General features: G+C 37.9%; 1 protein-coding gene across 4 annotated transcripts; it reads left to right on the top strand.

Annotated features, from left to right (window-relative positions):
• FXR1 (fragile X mental retardation, autosomal homolog 1) lies at positions 1 to 26,702 on the top strand. 4 transcript variants are annotated; one of them, XM_009895304.1, is made up of 17 exons: positions 1 to 49; positions 3,084 to 3,177; positions 4,432 to 4,503; positions 6,735 to 6,883; positions 7,341 to 7,434; positions 8,337 to 8,453; positions 8,553 to 8,723; positions 14,011 to 14,089; positions 16,605 to 16,714; positions 17,672 to 17,758; positions 18,503 to 18,560; positions 18,648 to 18,710; positions 20,232 to 20,435; positions 21,132 to 21,332; positions 22,084 to 22,164; positions 24,705 to 24,796; positions 25,684 to 26,702. In XM_009895304.1, exons 3-17 carry the CDS (start codon positions 4,489 to 4,491, stop codon positions 25,852 to 25,854), a joined length of 1,692 nt encoding a protein of 563 aa, XP_009893606.1. In that variant the 5' UTR covers positions 1 to 49; positions 3,084 to 3,177; positions 4,432 to 4,488; the 3' UTR covers positions 25,855 to 26,702. The 4 variants fall into 4 exon arrangements, with proteins under 4 accessions (XP_009893606.1, XP_009893605.1, XP_009893603.1 ...); XM_009895303.1 differs by lacking the exon at positions 22,084 to 22,164; XM_009895301.1 differs by having other exon boundaries at positions 18,503 to 18,710.

Genomic DNA, 26,702 nt, shown 5'->3' with positions numbered 1-26,702 from the left:
TTATCAAAGATGTTCACGAGGACTCCCTCACAGTTGTATTTGAAAACAAGTAAGTATTTTATTAAAAAAAAAAAAATCATTTGAGTATTAGGCTGTTATTTCGGTTTTGTGCTTCTGGTGTTGTTTTTTGTTTGTTTTGACATTAAGAGGAAGTAGATTTCATTAGAAAGGTATAGTTCTAGAAGGCTCACTATTCTGTGAGGTTTCCATGAACTACCTTCTTGAATCGCTGTATCAGACTTCAGGTCATCAGTTAGTCCTTTACATTTTTTGGTGTTGTCAGTAATGCCCATAGATGTGATGGCCAAATTTAATTAAAATAATAATCGGTGGCAGAGGCTAAAGCAGAAAAAGATGGAAAATACTTATATTAAATAAACAGTTCTCTATATGTCTGTATATATATCTGTGTATTCTGAGGAATGCTGATCAGTGTTCTCAGCCAGAAGTATCCTGACGGTGATTGTTTTTTCTTTTTAACTATTAAGTAAATAGATTGGATATGTACACATATTCAAAGACCCAAAAATTTTTAGTGGAGAAGAGTGCAAATCTGTAAGTAAATCTGGAGACAGAATTATCTGTGAGGCCCTCTTTGTTTAATATATAAACACAGCAGTGCTACTAGGGACTTGTAGTGGCAAGTCAAAGATAGTCCATGAGATGGTAAAGTGCAAATGAATACCTGTTGTTTAGCGCTCAGACTGATAACACCCTGGATTACCTGGGAGATTCCAGGGCTAATTTAAGATATTCTGGGAGCTACAGCCACTTTCCTCTTTCCTTTCCATTTGCTAGGTGGAGATCCTAAAAATGTGTCAGCTTTTGATGTGAAAATTGTTACTAAACTCTGCCAGCACTAACCTGTAAATTAGTCTTTGAGCCTTTCTTCAAGAAAGATTGCTGGGTAATAAAGGTAATACTAGAGGGAGTGTGTGTTTATAAACAGTATTTTATAATCCCGAATATACAATTCTAGGGTGTGTATTTGTGTATATATATGTGTGTGCGTTTATATGTGTATACATATATACACATGTATAAAAATAAACCCTATGGGTAGAAAGAAGTAATCCTAGGGTTTACCCTGCAAAGTCCAGTCTTTGTTTCTATCTAACCTGTGTTTTCTAGCCCTGCCTTTGTGAAAAATAGTTAGAAGATAAGGTGGCAACCGTAATTGTACTGACGCTTGCTGAGGTGATTATAGAAGTTATGTCTTCTAGGTTTTCATACCCCCACCCCAAAACCCAACAGACGGAAAAAACAAATTGGGTCCTTCATGCTACCTATGGTCTGAGGAGATGTGACACGTTTTCAGTTTCATATTCAACATTGATATTATTTTTCTTTAAGGCAGGAGGCTCTTTGCCTTCAAAGCATATATTTTCACATCAGAAACCAAGTAAGCTAAAGGAAGTGCCTGTGGTTCACAGCAGGGGTCTAATTGTTGGCAAACACGTTTGTTTAGTATCCATGTGTTTTACAGAAAGCCTGGCAGCAGCAGCCCTCTTCCAAAAAGGATGGGCCACCACATACGTTGAGTGTTTTGTTGACCAAAAATAGATTTTATTAAGAAGTGTGTACACAGTTCTAGTCAAATTACTCTGTGTTGTAAATCTGATAAGTTATTACCCTTTTTACTGAGTTAAGTTTGTAAGGGCTTTAGTAGAACCAAAGTTGGCAAGTGTCCTCTCCTGAGTGCATCATTCGGTTGTGATAGTGATCAGCGCCAACTAAGCAGGCGCATCTACTCGGCTAAAGGCAGTCTAAATTGGTTTGCATTTTCTGCTATTGTTAATCAGTCTTTGTGTACAGCTGTTGTAAGGTTCCCAAAGTGGTGTACTATCACAGACTGCTAATGCTGATTTTGTGGCCATAGAAATAATTAGTCTCAGGGCAGATACCCTTGATTCTTTTAAGACATGTTTTTTGGAGGTAAGGAGGCAGAGAATGAATGCAGAAGCATCGGGAACTGGAAACTTTTATTACTGTATAAGACAGAAAATTAGATCTTGAGGTGCAGTTTTGTATAGGCCCATTGGAGTCTGAAGCAGCCATATTGAAAGAAAACTTCTCTGTTGTAAGAAGCAAGCACCTCCTTTTTTTTTATAGTTTGTGCCAGATACTTGGGATAATCCTTCTGACTATTAGGTGTCAGTTCTGTCAGATCCTCTTAGGTAATCTATAGCCAATCACAAGTCATTTCTTAAAACATCTTGTTTTGCATTTCATCAATGAGATGCTCCAATTTTTTACTTTTTGCCATCAAAAGTTTGCTTGTATTCTGAGAAGTGAGCGTTCTGTGCACTTTTCCACTGGTTTATTAACAAATACGAAAAATATCTTGCGGCTGATAGGGGTAAGTCAGGCTGATAGGGGTAAGAGGTCTTTGTAAAAAGAGGTCTTTGTAAAATGCACCTAAAACATACACTTCTACAAGTAAAATGCTTTATGAACCAGCTACAGTAAAATAAATAGCCTTTTTGTATAACAAGGTAAAATTTTAATTTTATATGCCTAGTAATTGGTATTGATAAACAGATATAAAGGTGTATTTTGAACTGAATCTGTTTGCCAGACGCTTGCTGGGGAGTGTTAACAAGTTTGTAGGTAGAAATGTAAAGTTTTGTTAATGATTAGAGTCAGATTTTCCTGGACTACTTAAAACTTCGATGGTAAGCAGTTGAAATGTTAATTATGAGGTGAAGAAATGGATGAAGCCCATGGTGGACTGTAAAGATAAGCTTACATCTGTATAAAGCCTTTGACTTGAACAGTAGAAACGTAAGTACCTCCTCTAATAATCTTTTCACTGGGGTTTTATGAAAGCTGTTTATTGAACCTAGTCAAGTTAAATTTTTCAGTTAATTTAAAAATTATTTTGTCATTAAATGTCTTCCCAGATACTATTTTTGTGTTGACAGGATTGTTTTGTTCCTTTGCTTATAAGGTTTGCTTTCTAGCAATGAAGAAACAGACTTGATAATATGAAAAGAGTGAGTTTTAACTAAACTCAGTTCTAAAAATGAAACTAAAAACAACAGGAAAATTATAGAAATATGTAATTTCTCTTCAACTTTCAGTTGGCAACCAGAGCGCCAGGTACCCTTTAATGAAGTCAGATTACCTCCACCCCCTGATATCAAGAAAGAAATTGGTGAAGGAGATGAAGTGGAGGTGAGTTTATCCTAATGAACTGTCCTGATACATAACTGATTGTCCGTTCGAGGCAGTGATGATGACTGTAAGTACATTAGCAAAGTGAAGTTTTAAAATGGATCATGTCTCGAGTAGTGGATTTAGTAGGCTTTCAGTGAAACTGACATTTCATTATTTTTTTTACAGAGCTACCATTGGTAACTTTCTCAAAAACTAAATTTTAAAATAGCTGAGAATGTTTCAGAATTAAAAAAAAAAACTTAGGTAATTTTCGTTTTTAATCTTTAATGGAGCTGTTGGTAAGGTTTTGGTGTGAAGCTGTAATAAAGCTCTTCCAATAGCGAGAGTATTAAACCAGATGAAATATCTGGTAGGAAATTGTGTGAATTATACTGTTTTTACAGAGAAATAGTGTTAATTAGAAATGACATAATAAACCAGGAAATTAAAAGTTGCATGTAGTGTTCCCAGCTTGTTGTATTATCTTTAGTAATTTACTTTCCTTAAAATCAAAGCGATGAGTTTCTTTACGATACCTTTATAGTTTTGGGTTAGAAATCGTAGAAACAATGTAGTATAGGTGTTGGGGTTTCTTGTTATTTTATTTGAAATACATGTTATTTGTTGGCTTCGTTAGAGGTTAAATGTAAAGAATTATTTTCTACCTCCTTGCTATCGCAAAACTTTGTTTAGTCTGCATGCAAATGGCTTTGCCATATCAGAAGTGTGTAAGGAGTAAATGAAACTCACAGAAGATGAGGAAAATGAAAGCTTCTGAAGTCATCTGTTCTATATCTGATCTTGCATGAACTTGGTAGCGGGTGTTAAATAAGAAATGTGTAGTCGTATGATAACTTAGTTTATTTCAGTAGTCCTAGCTATATCAAGCAAGCCAAGGACAAACCAAAAATCTTAGTTGCCGAGTTACTTCTATGTGTGAACTTCCAGTGTGAAGAAAATGTTTGAATTTAGTGAGGAACTGCCCCTGAATAAGAGTTGAGCCAAGGTTTTGTCTTACTGACAATTCAACAGAAATTTCTAAAGGAAGGTATGCAAAGGAAATCTGTTCACAGTCCTTGTAGTGCAAAATAATAAAAATTTGTGCAAGAAGCACATGCCTGGATAATTTATGTAAAAATTACTTTCGTGTAGAATACTGTTCCATTTTAATGAAAGTTTGAAAAGTTGGGGTGTTCGTTCTTTATTGTATGTGCAGGCAAGTGAATTATGTCTGTTTGTGCTTTCAATGCTTCTTACTACTTTCATTTTCAGGTTTATTCTAGAGCAAATGACCAAGAACCTTGTGGCTGGTGGCTGGCAAAAGTTCGAATGATGAAAGGAGAGGTAAATTATTTTAAAACCTACTCATTTCATGCTGTTATGTTAAATACAGTAAATATGACAGGTCTTTGATGGAAAAACTATGAATAAAGTACTACAAATACAAAAACATGACAAAACAGAATTACACACTGTGGTCGCTTTGGAATGACCCATGCTGCATTACACAGCTAAGGGTTGTGTTTTTATAGCTGAGCAAGTCATTTCCATTATTAGTACTTTATTGCTTGGAAGACTATATGCATACATAAGAACAGGACTTGTAATAAACCTACTTTCTGAATTGAACTTGGTGCTAAAAATGAAGTAAAGCAGTATGCTTCACCTGTGGTTAAAGTCTGTTTAAAGTCCATAAATCAAGCATGCTGTAGCTGTTGATGTGTGTTGCTGTGGGTTCTTCTTTGTGTATGCATTTCTACTGAGTGTAGTGGAAAGACACTGGTTTGCTTTTACGTATGTCAGGTTCCTGTTTTACATTGACTGTTAGAGTTGCAGCTGCAAAGTACGTTGTAGATTCAGACACTTACGTGTAGAGCTATGGCGGTGTCTGATACAGTCTCATTAAAGCTTTATTTTGTGAAATGGCAGGAAGAGTGTTTTGATGCTTTCACTGTATTAGGTTCCTAAAAGTGAAGGAGGTGAGGCTGAGGGGAAAAAAAATAAATTCAATTTCTGATATTGTTTAAAAACTCTCAACAAGTAGTTACTGCTGCAGAGCTCTGTGAGGGCAAGGTGGTGGTGAACGGTTATCAAAGGAAGATTCTGTGTCTTCATCCTTGTGGATGAACATCTTTTTAGGAAACGAAAAGGAGACAAACCAATTGAAATGATAGTGTTTGTCATTTGTGGCTAACCTGCTCCTCGCATGTCAGAGAAATTTAGAATTTTACTGTCAGTTACCTTGCTATGCTGATTATTTCCAAAAAAACAGTCGTAAAAGAAAATATTTTGATTCTGAATTTAAATGCAGTTCTATCCAAATCTTAATTTTCTAGTATTTTTGAAAGGGGAAAAAAAAAGCTTTTTTCATCCTCAGATGGCTGGTGTCTTTATACAGCATTGTCAAATTAGTTACTTTGTGGAATTGTCCCCCTAAAAAGCCCTCACAGTTCAACTTTGGCTCCTTTGTGCAGTCGTTAACATGGTTCCATATTCAAATCTTTTCCTCAAAGTAAATGTGAAACTCAGAAACAAGCTGTGTATCTAACGATAGTTAGCTTTTTGATTGTTAAGACGAGAATTATCTTTAACTATAGGAGTTAATTTTTTAAAGCATACAGTGGTAGTTCTCTTAAATTCAGTTGTCTATTTAGTATTTATTTTTCATTATTATTACTTAGCTTGGTTTGTGATATGTTTCAAAACAGCTTTATATGATTAGGATGATACCTAAGCTAAACTTAAAACTAGAAATTGGAAAATAGCCCGTGGAAAGGTATGTCACGATATTAGTGATTTACTTTTTCCTGATACTTGAGTAAATTTTGTGTGGTAACAAAAGCAGATACCAGTTTTGAGGGAGGAAGAGGAGAAAGTACTGCTTGGTTCCTAAATTGCATACAGGTGGAAGTGAGGATAGGAGAAGGCTGCATGCCTAACACAAAGCCAGGCTTCAGGGGTACTCTGCACACAAGCTTCTTTATACTTGCGTGCGTTGGGTGGAAGTTTAGGAGTAGACTATTGGTAGCTATTAAATCTTCTTAGTTCTGTTGCCTTCCTAAATTTGGGATAGTGTGTATCAAATGGTATTTTTATTTTCCTTTCGATCTTGCATGATTCACAGGTAGTTTGCACATTGAATCGGTGGATTTGCCTTTTTTTTTTTTTTAACTGTTGCAGAGCAGGTGTTTCTGTGAAGAATGAGTTATGTTTGCTTCTCTATTAGGTATTTTTTAGAATAAGAGCTACAGTAAACTTTTTGAATTTTGGAACTTGAATGGGACTAAAGTAGGTATTTGAAGAGGAATGGCCATGAGAAAAAGTAATTAAAGGTGCTTTTATGGGGGACTGAAATTATACTGATACAGTGCCCTGACTTCACTGAGGTACCAGACGGGTACTGAAATGTGTCCAGGCTCATTTGTGTAGAATTGTAGCATTATATCAACTCAGATTTATGTTTTAGTCTATATATTCATATTTTGTGCTTTCTTGTTGATGCTGGTAATGCTACTATGTCATTGTTCCTCCTTACTGAAGTTAACATTAAAATAAAAAAAAAAATTCTTCCGTAGTTTTATGTCATTGAATATGCTGCTTGTGATGCCACTTACAATGAAATTGTCACTTATGAACGACTCCGACCTGTGAATCAAAATAAAACTGTTAAGAAGAATACCTTTTTCAAGTGCACAGTGGATGTTCCTGAAGATCTGAGAGATGCGTGAGTAGCTCTGCACACTTTAAGGCATTTACTGTGCTTGGGGGGGGAAACCTACTTGGCTTCTATTTTAGAGGCCAATTTACAGGTCTCTGAAGAACCTTAAGGGTGGCTATGGTTGCAGTAGCTGGTTTGGAAAGTGCTGACCGGGATCCATGCTGAGGTTTTGGGGTGGAGACAAAAAGCAAGTTCTGAGATGGGAGCTTCAGGTCTTCCTTTGGGCTTTTACAGGTGATGCACTCACAGTGGCCCTCTGGTACTGAGACTTGCCAAAAAAACATGATGGCATAGAGTCCCCAGAGAAATAAGCACTGGAACCATGTTAATGAGAATGGGAATTTTGCCAGTTTCTAAACAGTCTTCGCCATAAACTTTTGAAACATTCTTGGTTCTGGTCATGATTATTACATATTCTGTTTTGATGCAGGTTGTTGAAATAACAATCATTTTGTCTCCTTAGGTGTGCTAATGAAAATGCACATAAAGATTTCAAGAAAGCTGTGGGAGCGTGTCGAATTTTTTATCATGCTGAAACTGCTCAACTAATAATACTGGTAAGTAATTATTTCTATGTAAATGGTGCATGAATTTTCAGTATGTTATTTATGGGAAGTATATAGCCAGCTGTATGTTTGTATGGAAAATGGTTTAACTTGTCACGCTATGGAAACTGTGAGAGATTTAATACAAGTAGATGTGTTCATATTTTATCTTTGGGGGCAGGCCTTTTGGAGGGGCTACAAGTACTGCACTGCATATGGCCTAAATTCAGGAGCAGCTTTCAGTCTCATTGTTTGTATGATTTTTGTCACCTACAACTGAGTGCCATTTCACTGATTTGCGCAGATGGCTCAAAGCTAACTCTAGCTTACTCTGCTCTGGAGCAGTAGATTTCCCCCTGTACCATATTATACTGTGCACTTTGACCTACAGCTGGGTTTCCACGTGAAGAACTGCACCAGTTCAGTGTAGCCATTAGAACAATTCATTCACTCAGATTCTTCTGTGACAGTTTTCTCTTATTACGTAGACTTTTCCCAGCATTAGTTTCTCTTCACAGTTCTGTTTATTTAATATTTTCTACTTGAACCTCATTCTCCAGAATTGTGTTTTCCTTGCTTATTTCCTTAGCTCTGCTGTTCAGACAGTGAGTGACAAGTATGTATATGGTAGAATGATATTTAATTTCTTTGTTTGGGGAACATCAAGGGAAACGAGTTACTGTGTATATTCAGCAGCAAAATCTTTAGTGTAAAATATGCTGTTAGAACAGAAAATGGTTGGTTTGTAGAGGTGGTGCTGAATTTCTCATGCTTTGTTTTAAGGAAGACTAATGTCCATATAAGTACTGGAAACTTAAATCATGTTCACGATTTAGTTTAAACAGGTTTCTGATTTATCGTTTAAATGTGCATTTGCTTAAAAAATGAAACTTCATTTTCCTTCTCTTTTGTAGTCTGCCAGTGAAGCAACAGTGAAGAGGGTGAATATACTGAGCGACATGCATTTGCGCAGCATTCGTACCAAACTTATGCTTATGTCAAGAAACGAAGAAGCTACAAAACACTTAGAAGTAAGCCATAGCTTGTAATTCTTGTTGCTTGAAACTGAGGACATAACTTTACATAACACTGAGTGCATGTGGATGAGTCTCATCTTGTTTTCCCTTCAGTGCACAAAACAGCTTGCTGCGGCGTTTCATGAGGAATTTGTAGTCAGAGAAGATTTAATGGGACTTGCTATAGGAACGCATGGCAGTAACATACAGCAAGCCAGAAAGGTTCCAGGAGTTACTGCCATTGAACTTGAGGAGGACACTGGTACTTTCAGAATCTATGGAGAGGTAAGGGGGAAACTTTGTATGAACCTGATGAGCATTTCACTCTGTATCTGCTTTTAGAGTGGTGAGAGCTGTACCCAGAACTAAGAACTGGAAATATCTGAGTAGTCATCTGAGTGTCTGTGTGCCTGTTTACACTATGGCAGCTTGTACAATGTGTATTTGAAATATAAGATGTCATTGCAGTGGTAACCTCCATAAGATGCGTTCTGTCTTAATCAGTCTGTAACTGCACTGTGCATCTTGGTCAACCTGAGAGAAGTATCATTTGCTGCTATTTTACTTGATCAGATTTATTTATTTTTTTTCCTTCAGGCTGTATTTGCTGTTCTTGTTGGTTCTCCTCCTCCTCCTCTTCTCTTTGTAGTTCATGTGGTTTTTGCTGTGTGGTGTCTGCTCCTCTGACCTAGCCAAATGTGTTAAAGCACATATCTGCTGCTTCTAACCCTTTTATTTTGGGAATTTAATGCTGGCTTTGGCAAAATAATGCTGGTTTGCTCCGTGCTAATTCCATTTGTGTGACTCTTAACTGATGTGCTTTAAATCTCACAAGTGCCTTGAAATGTAGCTGGTCTTTGGAACAAAGCAATGGTCCGTTCAGGAGGCAGAAGAGTAGTGACAAAGATGCCACTGTCACCAGGGCTCTGGGAGAACATTTCTTGAGGGTTTTTATCCCATGTTACCAACTCTACAGGTACCGGTAACACCTGAGTCTTGAGTGTTAACACTTCTGGAAATCCTTGGTTGTCTACTGTTTCAGGAATCTGTGGTCTTGAATTGTGGTCTGTGCATGTCAGGAGTAGAAGCTGGTTGTGATCCAGGGGTCAGATGAAGTTGATACTGCTGAGGGGAGGACGAACTTCTGTACTCCACAGTATCTCTGAAGTTCTCTGTCCTTTTTTTGGAGACCTTGAACACTTCTAGGGTATCAGGGTGGCAACAGATCCTTCTTTGACCTAGTACTAATAGTAAATCACATCTCATAGTTTGTGAAGAAGAATTAGACAAGTGCAAACACCGTAGAATGTCTGGTGTATTCCAGTTTCAGTCTCTTTAACGTGAACGATGTGATGCTGAAACTTGTGGAAAGGTTATGACTGTCACCAGCCTCTTACAGTAGTGCACAGCAATGATTATAAATACCAGATGCCCCCTAAATAAAAATGCCTTTAGACACATCCAGTCTTGTCTTTCCTAGAAGTGATAGCTGCTTCTAAAAAAGCCGGGCAACCTAAATATTCCATGTGACAAGGGTTTCAGCATCTAGGTATACTTGTCTACTCTTCTTGCCGCTTTTCGGCTGAAGCTGGCGAGCAGCCAGGCCCTAATGGCTGAATGCACAGGCAGACGGTTTTAGTCTGCGAGATGTGTGGGAGTTGTGATCCGGTGTCCTTGACATTGTAGTCAGGGTCATAGGGTCTCCCATAGCTAACGTTTTGCATACAAATAAAATTTCATTGTTGTTCAGGGCCAGAATCTTTGAGGGAAGGAACAGAGAGATAAATTTTAAAGAATACTGGAAATCTATATGATTAGAAGGAAGCTAAACTCTATGGGATGCTGTTTGTACTTTTTCTTTGTCTGGTCAAGACCACTTTGATTCCAAGACCCTTCCACTTCTGCCTGAACTGCTGCTTGTTACAGAGACCACAATACTGTGAACTTCAGAGCTTGGACAGCGAGTGGCTGTCCCTACTTTTGAAACCTTGTGCTTCCCCAGCAAGGGAGAGCCTTATCAGAAATAGGAAAGCTTCTGTTAGACCTTCATTACTGGTAAAATTGAATTGCATTAAATTCTTTTGCAGTTCTTCACACTTGAGCTTCTTCCCTCTTCTGCCATTTTTTAAAGATATTTAACTTATGATAACCGTTCCTGTGGATAGAATGGTAGCAAGACCTTATTTTTCCTGGCTTTTTCAGGCTTTTTCCCTTTGGAGAAAACAAGAAAACTTGTTTTTCCTTTGGAGCTTTCATGAGCTTAGTTCCATGTAAACTAGGAGACTAATATGCCTTTTATTTTATTTCTTTATTTCTCGTTTCACAATGGAAAAAGCATTGTTCCCTATCAGGACTTAGGAGGACTTTGTCTTTATCTGCATGAGATAAGGCTTTTCAAATGACTCCCAGAGGTATTTTTGGTTTGGTGTTTGTTTTTTTTTTTCCATTAGGGAATGTCTAAAAGAGCTGGAGAGACTTTTGAAACCTTGTCCCAGAAACTGGTGTGAGACTCCTGAGACAGATCCACCATTTGCAATAGGAGTGCACTCCACCAGCGTGTAGCCGCTAGACCTACCTTAGTGACTGTGTTACAAAACATTTTCCCTAAAATCCACAGCCATACAGTTCTTGTTTGACGCTCGTTTGAAACTCTCCTGCTGCAAAAGGTATAATGCTGAGTTTAGAAAAATACCCTGCATTTCTTTCTGTTAAAGAATAGATATATCAAGAATATTCTTCAGGTAACTTGGACATGTCTTAATTGTATGAGCTACTGTGTGAAGTAACCAAAGTGTGAATGGACGTGTAGACTGTCACTCAAAGTTAGAAAGGTAGTTACTGGTAACTGGGATTCTTTGAGGTCTTTAATCCATGGGCACACTGATTTTGAGAGAGAGAGAGAAATTATTTTTCTTTTCCTTTTCTGAATTACTGATTGCAAGGAACGGAGAATACGTTGTCCAAATCACCTTTATGTGCCATCTCATGTTGGGGTGTGAATGAGTCATACAGGTTGTGCTCGCACAAAAGTCCTGAGTGCTTGTGGCGAAGTGTAGATATGCCTATGGGCGCATTGGAGAACCGCGGTTACTCGTAGTTGTTTATATTCTTATCCTGACTCTGCTTCTGTGAAAGCAGTCACTGTTCCTTCATCTTTATTTGGGAGAGAATTGATAAACATACCTCTGAGGCAGGATATTGTGAACTCTTTAGTTAATTGTGTCCTATTCGTAGAGTTTATTGGAGGTGAAAAATTGCTAATGAGTGTTGAAGTTTGGATCATGTTAGCAGTTGCATTGAGTACGCAGCGTAGTCTGTATGCCCCCAACAACTTCGTCTTCATCTGGTTTCCATGCTTGATTGCTTCTTTCATTCTCTTGAAATCAAGTCAGCCCATGTTTCTCATGCTTGCGTTTTGACCTCAGCCAGAAATAGAGGTTTATAAATTTTTTTGTTCTTCTAGGACTGCCCTGCTTTGAAATATGCAGGAGCTGGTGGTACTCTCATTTCATGTGTTGCCTAAAAAATGACAGGTGGAAGGGCTGAGGCATTCGTGTAAAATGGAAACTGTGCTCAAAAGCTGTCATTACTGACTAGATGCTGATATTCCTTCCTTAATTCTGCCCTTTTGCTGTTGCTAATTTGAAGCTTTGTTTCTTGTTTCAGTATCTTCATAGCCTCAATTAACTGTCACTTAATTTCTGTCATTTAATAATAAAGCTATAAGGGAACATTGATAGGAGTCGTCCCCACTAACCGATGACACTGTCCTGTCTTGGAAAAACATTGTAGATGAACTGTGGTCGGAAACCAACATTCTGGAAGGAGAGTGCCTTGGTTGTAGTATTATTTGCAATGTAGGGGCGATACATGATTAGGACAGGTTCCTTAGTATCATACACCATTTCAGTGATCACTGCAGAGTTCAGGTTGCACTAGTGTAATTTGCCTGCAGTTACAGGAGAGAGGTTCTCTGAAGGTGCGTGTAATTCAGGCTTACTTTCCAGTCAAGCATAAGACAGGAGAGCAACAGAAGCAAAAGGATTTTTGTAGAGAAAACAGAAAACTTCCTACCTGTAGTCAGTTCTAAACAGGCTTGGTGTGCCGTGTCTGCACGTTCCTGTACCTTCCTGCAGTGTTGTTGCTCCTTTGAATCCCCCGTTTGTCTGACGGCTGCCAGATTCTCCTGCAGAGCACGGTGCTCTGAGGGCAGCCTCCCGGCCTTTCCCCAGCCAGTCCCTCTCCTCAAGAGACAAGTGGGCTGTGTGGTGGGCAAGCCTTGTGAGGAGTAGCTGCTTCTGTCCTTCTGGCAGCGTTCAGTCACTGAGGATTAATCTGTATTTGCAGACAGTATTTGGTATCAAGACTTGCATGCAAAACGGGTCTGTCTGTTACAACAACGGTTCTGTGACTGATTTTGTTGTTTTCTTTCTGTTCTCTTGAATCCTGAATAACAGAACAGAATTTTCATAGAGGAGAGAACTTCTAATGACTGTTTTATTTAGGCTGCTCTGAAAAATCAGTACACCTTTCTTATGGAAAAGGCTGTAAAGTCACTGCTTACAGTGAGCCTGTAAAGTTCTGTGGAGAGCTTGCCCTTCAGCCTTGGCAATGTCTTATCTTTATCAGGTGACAGAATCAAAAGATTCTGTCAAGAGACACAGAAGTCTAAAATTTGTTTTCTCCTCTCCCATTTTTCCACATGTGGCCCTCTGGGAAATGTAATAGCGTATTGAATGTTATAAATGACATTAAAAATTGCAAAATAAAGTTTGTTTGAAACAGGCAGCGCAGGTACAAGGGAGCGTTACGAGTGCAGCTGTTGTACCTGATTCCACAGCAGTTTGGATTATCCAAAATATTGTTGACTATATTGATGATAGCACAGTTTCTCTTGAAGAAATGGATGCTTCCAAAGCAGTTTAGAGGAAAATGCAGAGGTTAAGCTATAGTTTTATGGCTTTCCCATCTAATCATAGCCGTATGAACTACTCATTCACTGCGAGGTCAGGTGAAATGAGATACATCATGCAAAGTTTCTTTTAACATGGTGTTCTTGTAAGCTGAAGTTTCTGTGAATGCTGGTAGGACCTCTCACAAGTTTATTTCTTTCCAGTACAGAATCTTTGTGATAATTATCACATTGACTTTTTTTTTTTTTATAAATGAGTTCTAGATTTGAAAATAGTTTCTTGATTTTGGAGGGGAAAAAAAAAGTAATTAGCTGTTTTTTTTCCTGTCTACCAGAAACTGCTTCAAGATATTTGTAAGATATTTTATGTCTGGGGTTTATTTGTGATAAGTTGCAGATAACTTTTCCCATGTTATTTCAAGACATTTCAAAATATTGTTTTATACATTACTGATGCTTTGCTACTGAATTTTGTTTCTGGACATTTTGCTCAATTATTTTTCTTTAACATTTAGTTCAAAACTAGATTAATCTTGCCTCTATTCTTCTCTTATTGAAAGTAATTTTGATGTTTGGAAGGCTTGCAGCTGTTGCTACAAGGTTTTATTTTTAACATATTACATTCACAAGTAAACTCCTTTTTCTTTAATTCCTTTCCAGACTGCTGATGCAGTAAAAAAAGCTAGAAGTTACTTGGAGTTTGTGGAGGATTTTATTCAAGTTCCCAGAAATCTTGTTGGTATGTAATACTGCTAAAACTTGGGGAAGGGGAGCCTAATCAGCATGAAAATTTAGCTGCCAGTAAAATATTTGATTTCTCCATTTAAGTAGAACGTGATTAATCTTTTAAAACTATATGTATCGGGGAATTAATAAGAAATTACATATATCATTGTTCAGTAGTTTGTCAGGATTTTAACACTTCAAATGGTTTGATTACAGACTTGTACTATCTGATTTAACGGTAATGTTTGAAGATCAGATTCTAGTAAAATTGACTACTTAGAAGTGCTGAAACTAAATTCCAGAATTTAATGTGGAAGTACTGCAGTTGAGTTGAAAGAATGACACAAGACAACTCGCATGTTATTGCTTTCTCCTGGGTTCAGATTTGGTGGAGGTGGTGGTTGGATGGTGTGGAGCTGCGGTGGAAATGAGCAGTGGTTGCCAGTCTCATGCTCAGTCTAGAAATGGGCCTTTTTCCCATGTTTCAGTTTTACGAAGGTGTAGCTTCCCCGAATTTGTAAATGCATATTACAGTAGTTTCTGTGTCATAAGCTGCCTAAAGGTGGGGCTGATCTCTTGTTCCCGTGCAAGAGAAAAACACGTCTTGCCCTAGTCCAGCCTTCCCAGGGTGCTTTCTCATTTCCCTCGTTCTGCTGCTCAGTCTGCTGCTGTGCTCCGCGTCTGGCAGCTCTGCGTTCCCAGCTCACAGGCAGCGCAGGTACCAGGGAGCGTTACGAGTACAGCTGTTGTACCTGATTCCACAGCAGTTTGGATTATCCAAAGCAGAAGTTAAAAGCTGTGCTTTTACCTCTTATGGTTTAGGGCTTAGAGCTTGGATATTATAGGCTGTGTCATTTAAATAATTCATGTGCAAGCTCCTAAAAATTAGACTTTCAAGGTTTTATAACTTCAGCAAGTTAAGATGTAGCATTTTGTTGTGTGGTGTTTTGTTTTTTTTAATAGGGCCTCTGCAGATTATCTATCTGATGCAACTCGATGATTCTCTCATCTCCTAAATGTTAAAGCTTGTTTTAATGTTCAGCAAATTAATTGTTAGTTTGTACATGAACACTTTTTTTTCCTGTAATCTCATTCAGCAAACCTAGTTGAAACAAGGAACTTCTCGAAATCTACTAATTGAGGTTTTGGTGGGGGTTGGATAGCATTCTACTTAATGGGAATAGTGCCATGAATCCTATATGGGTACAGTCATAGTAGTGCATTTAACTGGAATGCTACTTTTAAACAATTACAATACCAATTTATGACAAAGGCAGACGTCTTGTCCAAATCACGTAAGCAGACGTTTCGCTCCACTTTATGAAGACACCCAAGTTAGAAGTAGTGTGGTGATCATTAATGCCTCAACTTGAAGGTATCGCACTATGCCAATGCAGTTTCCGTACCAAGAGAGAAAAGTGCTGTCTACTGAATTGCCAGTTTAAGCTCCTGAAGCTCCTTAGGACTGAGGACTTTTTCCCAAATACTGGCTAACCATTAGCAATAGAAAAATGTTTGACACTGTAATGAGTGCAGCTTATTTTAGTAGTAGTAACAGGATCACTGTGCGAAATGAAATTATAGACATACAGAATGATTGGCTGTAGCATGGTTTTTTTAAGACAAAAAGATACAAAAACCCCCTTGCTGAGCTGTTTTAGCTGTTGAGGAAAGGAAACAATTTTGAATGTTTTTTGCACTTTACTTTGATCATGTTGATATCTGCTGTAAAGAATGTTCTTTATGGAGTATTCTGTCACACGCTTTGACTGTTACAGCTGTTTTTCAGAGGTTCTGCCTTCCTTTACTCATAATGTAAACATAAATGTTTTAAGTGCCAGATACCTGTAGCTGCAATGAAGAAATGTTTCCGCATAACTTTAGTTTAAGGAAGAGGTAATATTTTTTAGTAAGGGAGCAAAGGAGTCACTTTTTTTGAGATTTAAACATACAAGTTCTGAAGAAACTCTTGGTTTAGATATCACACATGATGTCAAAATAAATATTTTAATGATAATATGGGAAGTATGGGTAATACTCATGTTTGTTGTAAAGTTAAAAGTGATTTTTCAGAAAACAATTATGTTGATTTTTACTTTTAAGAGGCTTCCAACAAATGTATAGTGTATATGCCTGTCAAAATGCCAGGAAAGATTGAATGAGGGTACATGTGGAGTCCACGGGGTCCAAATAATTTTGATATATAAATTTAAAATAGAGGTTTTACTCTTAGTCTGGGTCTGTTTGAAACTTGCGTGTAGTGGTGGTCTTCATCAACATGTGTAATTCTATGCATATGCGTAGTTTAATTTTGGAAGGTTTCACCTCTTCTGACACAGTGTGGGCTTTTCTTTGGGTTTGGGGTTTTTTTTTGTATGTATGTGAAGCAGGAGAAAACTTTGAAACAAAGTGAATGGTAAAGGAGAGTCAGATGGTTGTTAGTTATGTTACACATAATTTAAAATATCAAGAAACCCGTTAAAATATTTTGCACATGGCTGCAAATTAACCATTCTTGCCCTCTGAAGGAAAAGTTATTGGAAAAAATGGAAAAGTGATTCAGGAGATTGTAGACAAGTCTGGAGTCGTCAGGGTGAGAATTGAAGGAGATAATGAAAATAAACTGCCCCGGGAAGATGTAAGTACTTCATTCTTTCTTCCTATGATTAGGTTTTTATTTTCAAAACCAGTCACGCTCAATCTTTTAAGAAAGAATATGTAGGAGAATCTACACAGAAAGTGAGAATTTCAGGGGCGTGACTCAAATGAGTTAAAGTGTTACCTTACAGCATGGGGAGTGGGATCGCTCTCTGCAGCACTCTGCAGTTCACACATACAGCCTTCCTGGCCTGGGCACCTCTTTTTTTTTCCCGTGGCCAACCTATGATGGTGGTGATGTCCATGTTACAAAAACATACAGTGTCTGGGTTGGGTGGTTTTCTAGGATAGATGCTTGTGGTTTATTTAATGAAGCCGATTTTATAACTTTTCTGATACCAAGAGAGCAGTTTGTAAGGTTTTTTTTCAGACTGATATATTGCAGTAAATTTTATATGAAACAATTCAAGAAATGTTTTCTGCTGATGAAGCAAGACTTTTTTTAAAAAATCTTTGTCCTGTATGTACTTTAGCTGCATAACTGATTTGGGATTGATAATGTTCACATATTTGAAGTATATAACGACATAAGATAAAATCTTCTAAAGGTGCTTCATCGTACAGTTGGTTTAATTAACCACTGGACACTTTTTGGTAAGCTGTGGGTGCCTCTGCACACCCACTGTGATAAACACACACAGCAGTGGTGTTGCATGGGGGGGGATATAAACACTATGTCCAGTTACCTCAACTGCCAGGATAGGTTGTTGGGAGAGCTGGACGGTCTGAAGTCTGTAACATATAAGCCCCTACCCTCGCCCCAGTCTGAGCTATTTCCAGTGCATCTGTGCAGCCCAAGATCCAGTTACTGTCTTTGCTTGTTTAGCTCACCTTTATAAATTAAGCAGAGATATTTATTTTTATAATTTAAATGGAAAGCATTATTTTGATGATAATGTTCTTCCTGAAAATGAGATTTGACATTTTGTTTCTATAGGGAATGGTACCGTTTGTATTTGTTGGTACTAAAGAAAGCATTGGAAATGTCCAAGTTCTTTTAGAATACCACATCGCATATCTAAAGGTAAGTGTATTTCAGAAGAAAGAAACTGTAGAGGAAACTTTGGTTGAAGTAACAGAATTTTTGAGCAACGACTTTGGTTGTATTTGCAGTTCACAAACTGTTCCTCCATATATCAGATTTTAAGGTTTGGTGCCTTCAACCTGCCCCTTGCCCATAGGTGCTACGGAGGTCATGGTTACTCAGTACTGTTGGTGTTGAAAGGACTGGACTGTAAAGAACAGTGTTTTAAGTGGCATTTGAGGAGCAACACACAACTTTTCTTGTCTATGTTAGTGTTCTGTTGTTCTGAGGTTAATGTTCTGTTGGGGTAGGATGGAATTTTTAATAGTATCACACTACTACTATGTAGTGTTAGAACAATTATCCATTTAGATTAGCTGGCTTTGTTTGGAGTTGTGGTGTTGACTTAAAAGAAATAATGAATGAAATTGAATAATGTTACTTTGTCAGTTTGGTCTTTTTAAAATTTGATTAGAAAAGCTGTGGTTTGACTAGAAAAGCATAGTTAAAAAGTCCTAAAAACAGTCTTTCAGCATGGTAATTTTAAGAGAAAGATCTTAGATTTCTGCTGAAACTCAGAGACTGCAGAACTCACAGGTGAATTCTGTTATTGGCAGTCACCTTCAAGGTAGTGTTAACTCTCCTACAGGAATGCTAATTTTTAAGGGGACTGGATTGATGATGGTATTTTGTGAGGGGAAAGAACATTTCTTTATCAGCAATATTTTGTTTCCTTTTATGTAGGAGGTAGAGCAACTAAGACTGGAAAGACTCCAGATTGATGAACAATTGCGTCAGATTGGTATGGGTTTCAGACCTTCTTCCGCTAGAGCTCCTGAAAAAGAAAAGGGTTATACGACTGACGAGAGCACCCTCTCCTCCGTGCAAGGTTCCAGATCCTACAGTGGAAGAGGGAGAGGCCGCAGGGGTCCCAATTACACATCTGGTTACGGTGAGTTTTCTTGAGCATCTGTTGGGGAGTCCTCGGTATACTTTTGAATTCATAACTGTCTCCAGATTTCTTTGTGTTCAGCATAGTTGAGTGAAGGTAGGGTTGAAAATTTAGAATTGCTGTTTTATTTTTTTTTACATAGCTCAAAACACCTAAGTAGATTTACATTCTTGTTGAAGTTAAGTTTTAAATTGAAAAAATGAGCAAACAGAACTCTGGTGAGATCTTGTCCTTCAGTGGCAGTAGTTACATCATACAAAGCTGGGAAAGAGAAAGAGCGACAGATACTTTTCAGGAGACATAATTAAAAAAATATATCTGGAATTTGCATTATCTCCTCAATCAGAGGAGAGAAAATAAATGCTTGTCTGTGATCATGGCCATCTTATGAACATATTTTTGAAAAGTAAAGCAAAATAATTTAAAATGGAGAGAGCAAAAAATCCTGTTTGTTTTGTTTTTTTTTTTTTAATTTGGTCAGAACTGACTTGTTTAAGTTGCCCTAGAGGTGTGCACATTCCCTTTTTTCCTTCAGCATCAGCTCCCCAAATGGAGACAGTCTGCAGCTGAATATAGATGGCTTTCAGAGAAGCGTAGGTGCTCCAGGAAAAAAAAAATTCTGTTGATTCAATATAGTAAGTTATTCTTGATCATTTACACGTAGCTCATTTCTATTACAAAATCCGACAAGTTCTTCTTTTGGATTTTCTAGTCTGTCACGGACTGTAGCTTCCAGGATCATGCCTTGTTGGCCAGGTTGATTCTGATGTTGTTTACTATTTCCCAATGAATTGTTTGACTAAACTGTAATGAAGGTGGTTCAGTTTGTTTATATACCCACAGACTTTCATTTGGAAAATTCCCCCTCCCCTCCCCAGCTGGCAAGAATTGCCTGTTAGAAGGATACGGGTCTACGTATTTTTATTCCAGAATGGTTAGTAGGGAGAGTTCCTGGATGCTTAAAATAAATAGCAGGTGTGGAATTTGTAAGTAGTAAAAAGCTGTGTGGGTTTGGTTAGCTGAGAGACGGTGGGATATTATGGACGCCATTTAATATAAACAGTTAAATTTTTCAAGCAGCTTTACAACAGCCAGAGGAGGTTGCTTAGCAACAGCCATCAGCTATAAGGTGGCAAAGTTGTCCTTGGGAATTTCAGAGAAGTTGCCTAGAAACTGCACCAAATGCCTGCAGTGTACACACAAAGGCAGGAAATGCTGTTTAATCCTTGATTTATCTGTGTATGTACGTTACAGTTTTGGTAATCTTTGAGACTTTATTTCTCACATTATTACAACCAACCTTCAGTTGAGAGTCTTAGAAATGTAGGTGACCTATGCTCTACATGTGCATGTATGGTTATCTATTTTATACGTGTATATTAATAAATTTATTATGAGAGAGAGAGAGAGATACACACACAACCAGCCATGCTGGTTGGAAGACTTCTGTGAGAATCTGAAACCAGAATATAATCCCAAATTTTGTATTCATTTCCAATTTTCTTTTCCCTTTTGTACAAGGTACAAACTCTGAGCTCTCTAATCCCTCTGAAACAGAATCTGAGAGAAAAGATGAACTTAGTGACTGGTCCTTGGCAGGAGAAGATGACCGAGAAAGCAGACATCAACGTGACAATAGACGACGTCCTGGAGGACGGGGACGTAGTGTATCTGGAGGTCGTGGGCGTGGTGGACCTCGTGGTGGCAAGTCATCCATTAGCTCTGGTACTTTTTCAAATGTATTTTGAATTTGGGTTTTGTTCCGGGCAGTCTTCTGTATAACCTCTTACTATTTTAAAATACTCCATTTTTACGTTATAACCTTAACACACTGGGACGTCAGTAGAGTTGTGTGATAGGTTCTTGTCATACAGTATGTTGTGAGGTTTTTATTTGTCTTTTCTGCTCGCCATGATCTCCATTTCCTTCCTCTACTACATGCAAGTAATAGTGATATTATCAAAGTTTATAAAACATGTTCCCTGTGGTTGTCTTCTGAGTTAAGCTTGTGTTTAGATACAGAATGAGAGAAATCATAGCATGGAAGTTATCTTGTATTTTATCGGAATTTGACTGTGCTAATTCATAACATTTTAATAGTGTCAAAAGTACCACACTGCTATGAAGTGAAAGGTACGTTTTACACATTTAGCAGTTTTGAGTGAAAGTTCTCTAAATGTCACCTTGGAAATCTTTGCCGTGAAGTAACACACGTGCCTCTTGTGGTCCTCCAGAATACTCACTGTTAGATTAGAGTCAGAGAGGAACTGTATGAAATCATAAATACTGTGGTTCTGTGTATTACACCGTTTCATAAGGTTGCTTTGTATTTTGAAACTTTCAAACACAGATTTAAGTCAGTCTGGAAATTAAGTTACATATCACTACAGTATCTTAGATGGAAACTTTTCGTTTGTTTAGTGCTTAAAGATCCGGACAGCAACCCTTACAGCTTGCTCGATAACACAGAGTCAGACCAGACTGTGGATACCGACGCTAGTGAATCTCACCATAGCAGTAACCGGCGCAGGAGGTCACGCAGGCGAAGGACTGATGAAGATGCTGTTCTTATGGATGGAATGACAGAGTCTGACACAGCTTCTGTCAATGAGAATGGTTTAGGTATGTAAACAGTCGGATGATAGTCCCAGAACAAGAAATGTGTTGTCCATGTAAGTGCAGTGAAACACTTGTTCGTTTTTGTTAGTTACAAATTGTTGTTCTGTTAAAGGTTGCTGTCTGATTAAAGAAAGAGTTCCTCCATGGCGCTGCCATGAAATCTCCAGGTTACCGAGAGCTCCGCTAGTACTTTCATATGCCTCTCTTGTAAAAACTGACGGAGACACCAAAGACTAACTTGTTTCCCATTAGTATTGCTGTTTTCATTGAACCAGCGCTGCTGGATCAGCATTCTGGTTTGTCCTTGGTAACCTCAGTCTTGGTGTAGGAAGGCTACTTAAGTAGCTGTTCATTTGTCTCTACCCAGCTTCTGCTTAAGTACTTTCCCTCACTAAATTCTCCTGATACTCACTGGGACAAGAATATAATCTGCTTAACAATGTAGAAAAAACCCCTGCTCTTTCATGGGTTGTGTGGCTAAAATTTGACATATGGTTACTTATTTAATAAATGAAATCTGAGTTCATTAAGCATATGCCTAAATGTCCTAAGCCAAGAGCAAAAAAGTAAAATCTACCTCTTGCATTATCGTGTGTGCGTTCAGTATAAAATTGTTTGTCTTTCAGCCTGCCTTACTTAGCCTGTCTCTTTAATAGAAGCAATGTTAAATGCCCCATGCTGAAACTGCTGAAGATTTTATTTATTTATTTATTTAATCATCAGAAATAGTTCATGGTAAACTTTGCAATTGCAGATGATAGTGACAAAAAACCCCAGCGACGCAATCGTAGCCGCAGGCGTCGCTTCAGGGGTCAGGCAGAAGATAGACAGCCAGGTAATTCGAGTGGAGCTGTGGGTAATCTCAGGTCAAAAGCATGAGAGAATGTTGTGTCTGCTGTTTTCCATATAGCTGCATAATATAAAAAGGTTACTCAATGACTAATAAGACTACTAGATAAAGATGAAAGACATTTTTTCTACTGGGAGAACTTATAAAAGTTCTTAATCTGCCTAATGAAACTAATTTATAATGTCTAACTTCTTGCTTGGACATACAAGTTACGCTTCTGATCCAGTTCTCGCTGAAGTCAACAGCCGCGCTGCTGTTGAGTTCAGTGGTCCGGATCAAGACAAACATGAAGGTTCATGATCTGCGCTCACTTGCATCCGTGCACTTGCACCGAATGTGACAGCACCTTTCCAGCACTGGCTGAGAGGCCCTGAGTTGGAATGGCCGGGTGCGGGGGCGCCGGCAGAGCCCGGTGAGGGAGCTCGCAGGGCATCTGCCAGTCCCACACCTGGATCAAACTGCTGCTACCAGTCCTCGGCTTTTGTGAATATTTCTGAGTCATCCACAAATTGAGGGTGGGAAGGAGGAGGAATTTAAATGAAATTGCATGTTTCCAATTTTTTGTTGTTGTGGCTTGTTGCATTTCTTTTGTGTGTACTAACACTTGAAATATCAAAGGTGAACTAGCTGATTTTCAATATAATGCCCTGTTTAGAAACTGCTTGTACATACATGGTCTATGGTAGTAACATAAGGGCTTCTAGATGGACAGGCCCAACATTTCACCCATATTTGCCTTCTTTATATCTGTGGTGCTCATACAACATCTAACTAAAAAGAAAAAAATTGTTGCATTACACTAATTAAAACTTGGGGGAAGAAAAAAACCCCAAACGCTCTGCCCCCCCTAAAGAAACCTGAACCCAAAGTAACCCATTACTTCTCAACATTCCAGTTCTGTAACAGCGATAGGAGTTTATAAAGAGGCAGAAAAAGCAAAAATGGATTTCAGCTTTTACTTCTTAGAAACTAATTTCAGCCAGCAACATAACGAGATGTTAGTCATCTTTACAAAAGCTATATTTTTCTTTTAAATCTGAGTATTCTAAGAACAAAACAAAATTTCCCAAACAGGATTTCTCAGGTTTTTTCCCTGTTGATGTCTTTGTTCAAGATACCATTTTCAGTTTGTGTAATAAATATTTTTAAATACAGCACTAAGATCATTGGTAGCTAGTTACACTGTCTTTGTGAAAAATGCTCAAATAATCTCTTCATATATTTGTTAAGTGTGTAGTGAGTGAAATTAAGACAGAAGGAACTCCTGCCCAGCCCTCCACCAAATGCTTACAGTGTACACAAGTTATTGTGTTGTATTATTTATATCGCTTTATGTTTTGGGTTCTTGCTACATACATGAATATTAAGAATTGGTGTCTTACACTGTATGCATAAAACTTGCTTCATCTTTACATTAGAGGAGCCAGGTACAAAACCTCATACTTAAAGAAATAATTCTCCTTGTGCTGAAACTCACTTGGTTTTGACAATTATGCAAGGGCCCAGTTGTAAGAAGTCCAGTTATTGTAACAGAAAATTCCTGTGCTGTACTTCCTATTACGATTTAGGTTTCACACAGAGTCATTCCTAAATCCAGACAAATAGTTCACCTGAATGCATGATATACTAAATACAATTGACTGTACTGTTCAACAGATAATGCTTGCCAACTCTAATGTGCTTTACCTCATCAAAGATACAAGTGTATGTTTAAATTTGCAGTACTGTGTATTCTAAAGATCAAATTGACTCTCAGTTGGTGTGGGTACAAGAGGGTGGGATAAGACAGAACCAGGACACAAGAACATGTGCTGAGGTGGTGAGAAGAAAAGAGGTCAGAAAACCCCTGGCCAGCATCCAGTAAGTGCAGCCGTAACAGCGCACACGTGGCTGGACGGCTTTTGAGCAGAGGCTCGCTCGTACAGAGCCGCCCTGAGTGTCTGCACACACACCCCAATTAACCCACCACCCACAAGCCAGAGTTAACTGTGCGGATTGCATTTTGAATACCAGGAGGAGGGCGAGTTCTCTTGCCACTTGCTTCATGAAGTAACAAAGATTTGAATGCTGCTTTATCGTAAGTGATGCCATACTCTGAACTTCCCCTAATTCTTTCCATATTTTAACTTGCCTTCATTTTATTAGTGTGAAATTCTTCACTATTTGAGATAGTAAAACCCCAGTGACAAACACAGTCTGTAGTTGAAAGCCCACAGTCTGATCTCTTCAGACCCAGTACAGCAAGCCCTTATTTTCCAGTAAAATTTACAATTGAACCAAAACGGCAGTTTTATTAACTTTAAGATTCCACCTTCAGATCGTCATGTTACCACTGTTTTTAGTGCAAATTGTAATTAACAGCAGAAACATATTGATCCTTACTATGTAGTTGATACCTGTGTGAAGGCCTTTTGTGAGATCTCTCCCAGTTGCAGCGTAACTTGTACAGAAAAGACATATGAAGCTTAATGCTAAACAAGACTTCTGATGTGAGCATCACTGATTATTTTTTTTTCCTTGAACAGTAACAGTAGCTGATTATATATCACGAGCTGAATCTCAAAGTAGACAGAGAAACCCTCCAAAGGAGACACTAGCCAAAACCAAGAAAGAAACGGTAAGAAGATTTTTTTTTAATGTACGTTTCCTTTTTTTTGCTCTTCCTCTGCAGCAAAACAGTAAAGGAATGCCTCATCTGGATCGCCCTCATTTGACTGCAAATGCATTTGAGATCAAGAATAAATAATTAAAAGCAAAAATGGTCCAGAGTAAACAGAACTGACATTAACTAATAGACTGTCATTACAGACTTTGGTAACCAGTGTAATGCTCAAATTAAGTCTTCGCACATTTGAAAATATTACACTTACTAAGGTAGCATTACATAATAAAATGTGCAGTTATGCATGGATGAGTCTTGAGAACTAATCTTCAAAATACTTTTTAGAGGATACTAGGTAGCACGTTTAGTGACTTACACAAACTATTTTAGAAAGAATTTACGTTACAGAGATAGGTGTGAGATCTGTTCTTGTGAAAGGATCAGAGTAGCATTACATATCAAAAAATAACATTCAGAACTGAATAAAGCACAATTTCTTTACTTCCTAAGTAACATGGACCTTACTGCCACAAGCTATGTCCAAGTTTAGCAAAATAAGAAAGATCCACTGCTATATGGTAAACAAAATCTAATTTGAAAGGGATGTAAAACAACTTTTCAGTTAACTTCTTCCTTGGCTTAGAAAAATGCAAATTGTGAAATAAAACACTCTGGGCGTGCTGGGGGTGTGCTGTCTGAGGGCTGCCCTGGCACGATTCCCATGGGAGTGGCTGATACATAAATCTACAAATGACAACATTAAGTAATAGGATGCTGTAACTGGTGGGTACTGGCACAGACGAGAGCCACTTCCTATTGCAAAGCTGCTGCATGCGCTGGAGGGAATTGGATTACACGCTCTATCCTTTTACAGAATTTTTGTATTATTCTGTTTTTGTAAGGCAAAAGATGCGATTGATGAAAACAGCCCTTCTGAAAAAGCAGTGAATGGTCCTGCTACAGCTTCTGGGGATGAGCCTTCTAAACTACAGCACAGTCCTGATGAAAAGAAAGTTACTGTTCAAGAGGATGGAAATAATCAGGAAGAAGCAGTGCTGAATGGTGTTTCATAAACTGAAGTTCCTAGTTTACAGTTCTTTTACATTACATTTAAAATAGTGCTTGTATAAGCTTGCCAAAGATAGAATATGGATCGCCAGTCTTGACACCGCACTTTCAGTTCCTCCATTTTGGAATACAGAAAGGGGAGGGATCCTGAAGAAATCATATGTTAAACATACTTTGACACCTACTGTGTTATAAATATATCATCAGATGTGCCTTGAGATAGTATATGTAACATTTAAATAAACAAAATTGCTGGCTATAGGAAATGTTATTTTGTTTTCAAAATATGGCAAAGATGTGAGGGGGATCCCTAACATAATACTCTTTATGAAAGCATTAGCTGCTTTTGTTACATTTTTAATAATATGCAACCACTTCTTCACCTGAGGAATACTAGAAAGAAATGCAGTCTAAAATATTTTGCACTGAAATGTAATTTCTCCATTAGTTTAGTCTGGAAACTGGTCTGTTTTAATACATGTTTTTTAAATGCTGTATGTAGAGGAAAAATCTGCAGACCACTGGAATACATTTGTTAAATTCTCATAATCTGCAGGGATACTGGGTGACATTGGCAGTGACTGTTCTACATTGAGGCTTTGTTTGGTTTATTTATTAAACTGTACAGTATTTAAAAATCAAACATAGCTTTAGTTAACACTAAGTTGAATTAGTCATGTCCATTAAGACATAACCTGAACTACTGAAAAGATCAATTTCCAGAAAGTTTATTCTGTATAAACTACATATGTTAGTCCTTAGTAGAGTATTTTTATTTTTGTTTTGGTTGTTTGATGTGCAATATGTTTTTTTTGTATGCTGGTAGTAAAAGAAAATAAACTTTGATCTTCCA

Source organism: Charadrius vociferus, unplaced genomic scaffold (genome assembly GCF_000708025.1).
Source record: "Charadrius vociferus isolate BGI_N301 unplaced genomic scaffold, ASM70802v2 scaffold311, whole genome shotgun sequence".
Lineage (NCBI taxonomy): Eukaryota > Metazoa > Chordata > Aves > Charadriiformes > Charadriidae > Charadrius > Charadrius vociferus.
Note: the sequence above shows the minus strand (reverse complement) of the source record. Positions and strands in the feature narration are given on the sequence as shown.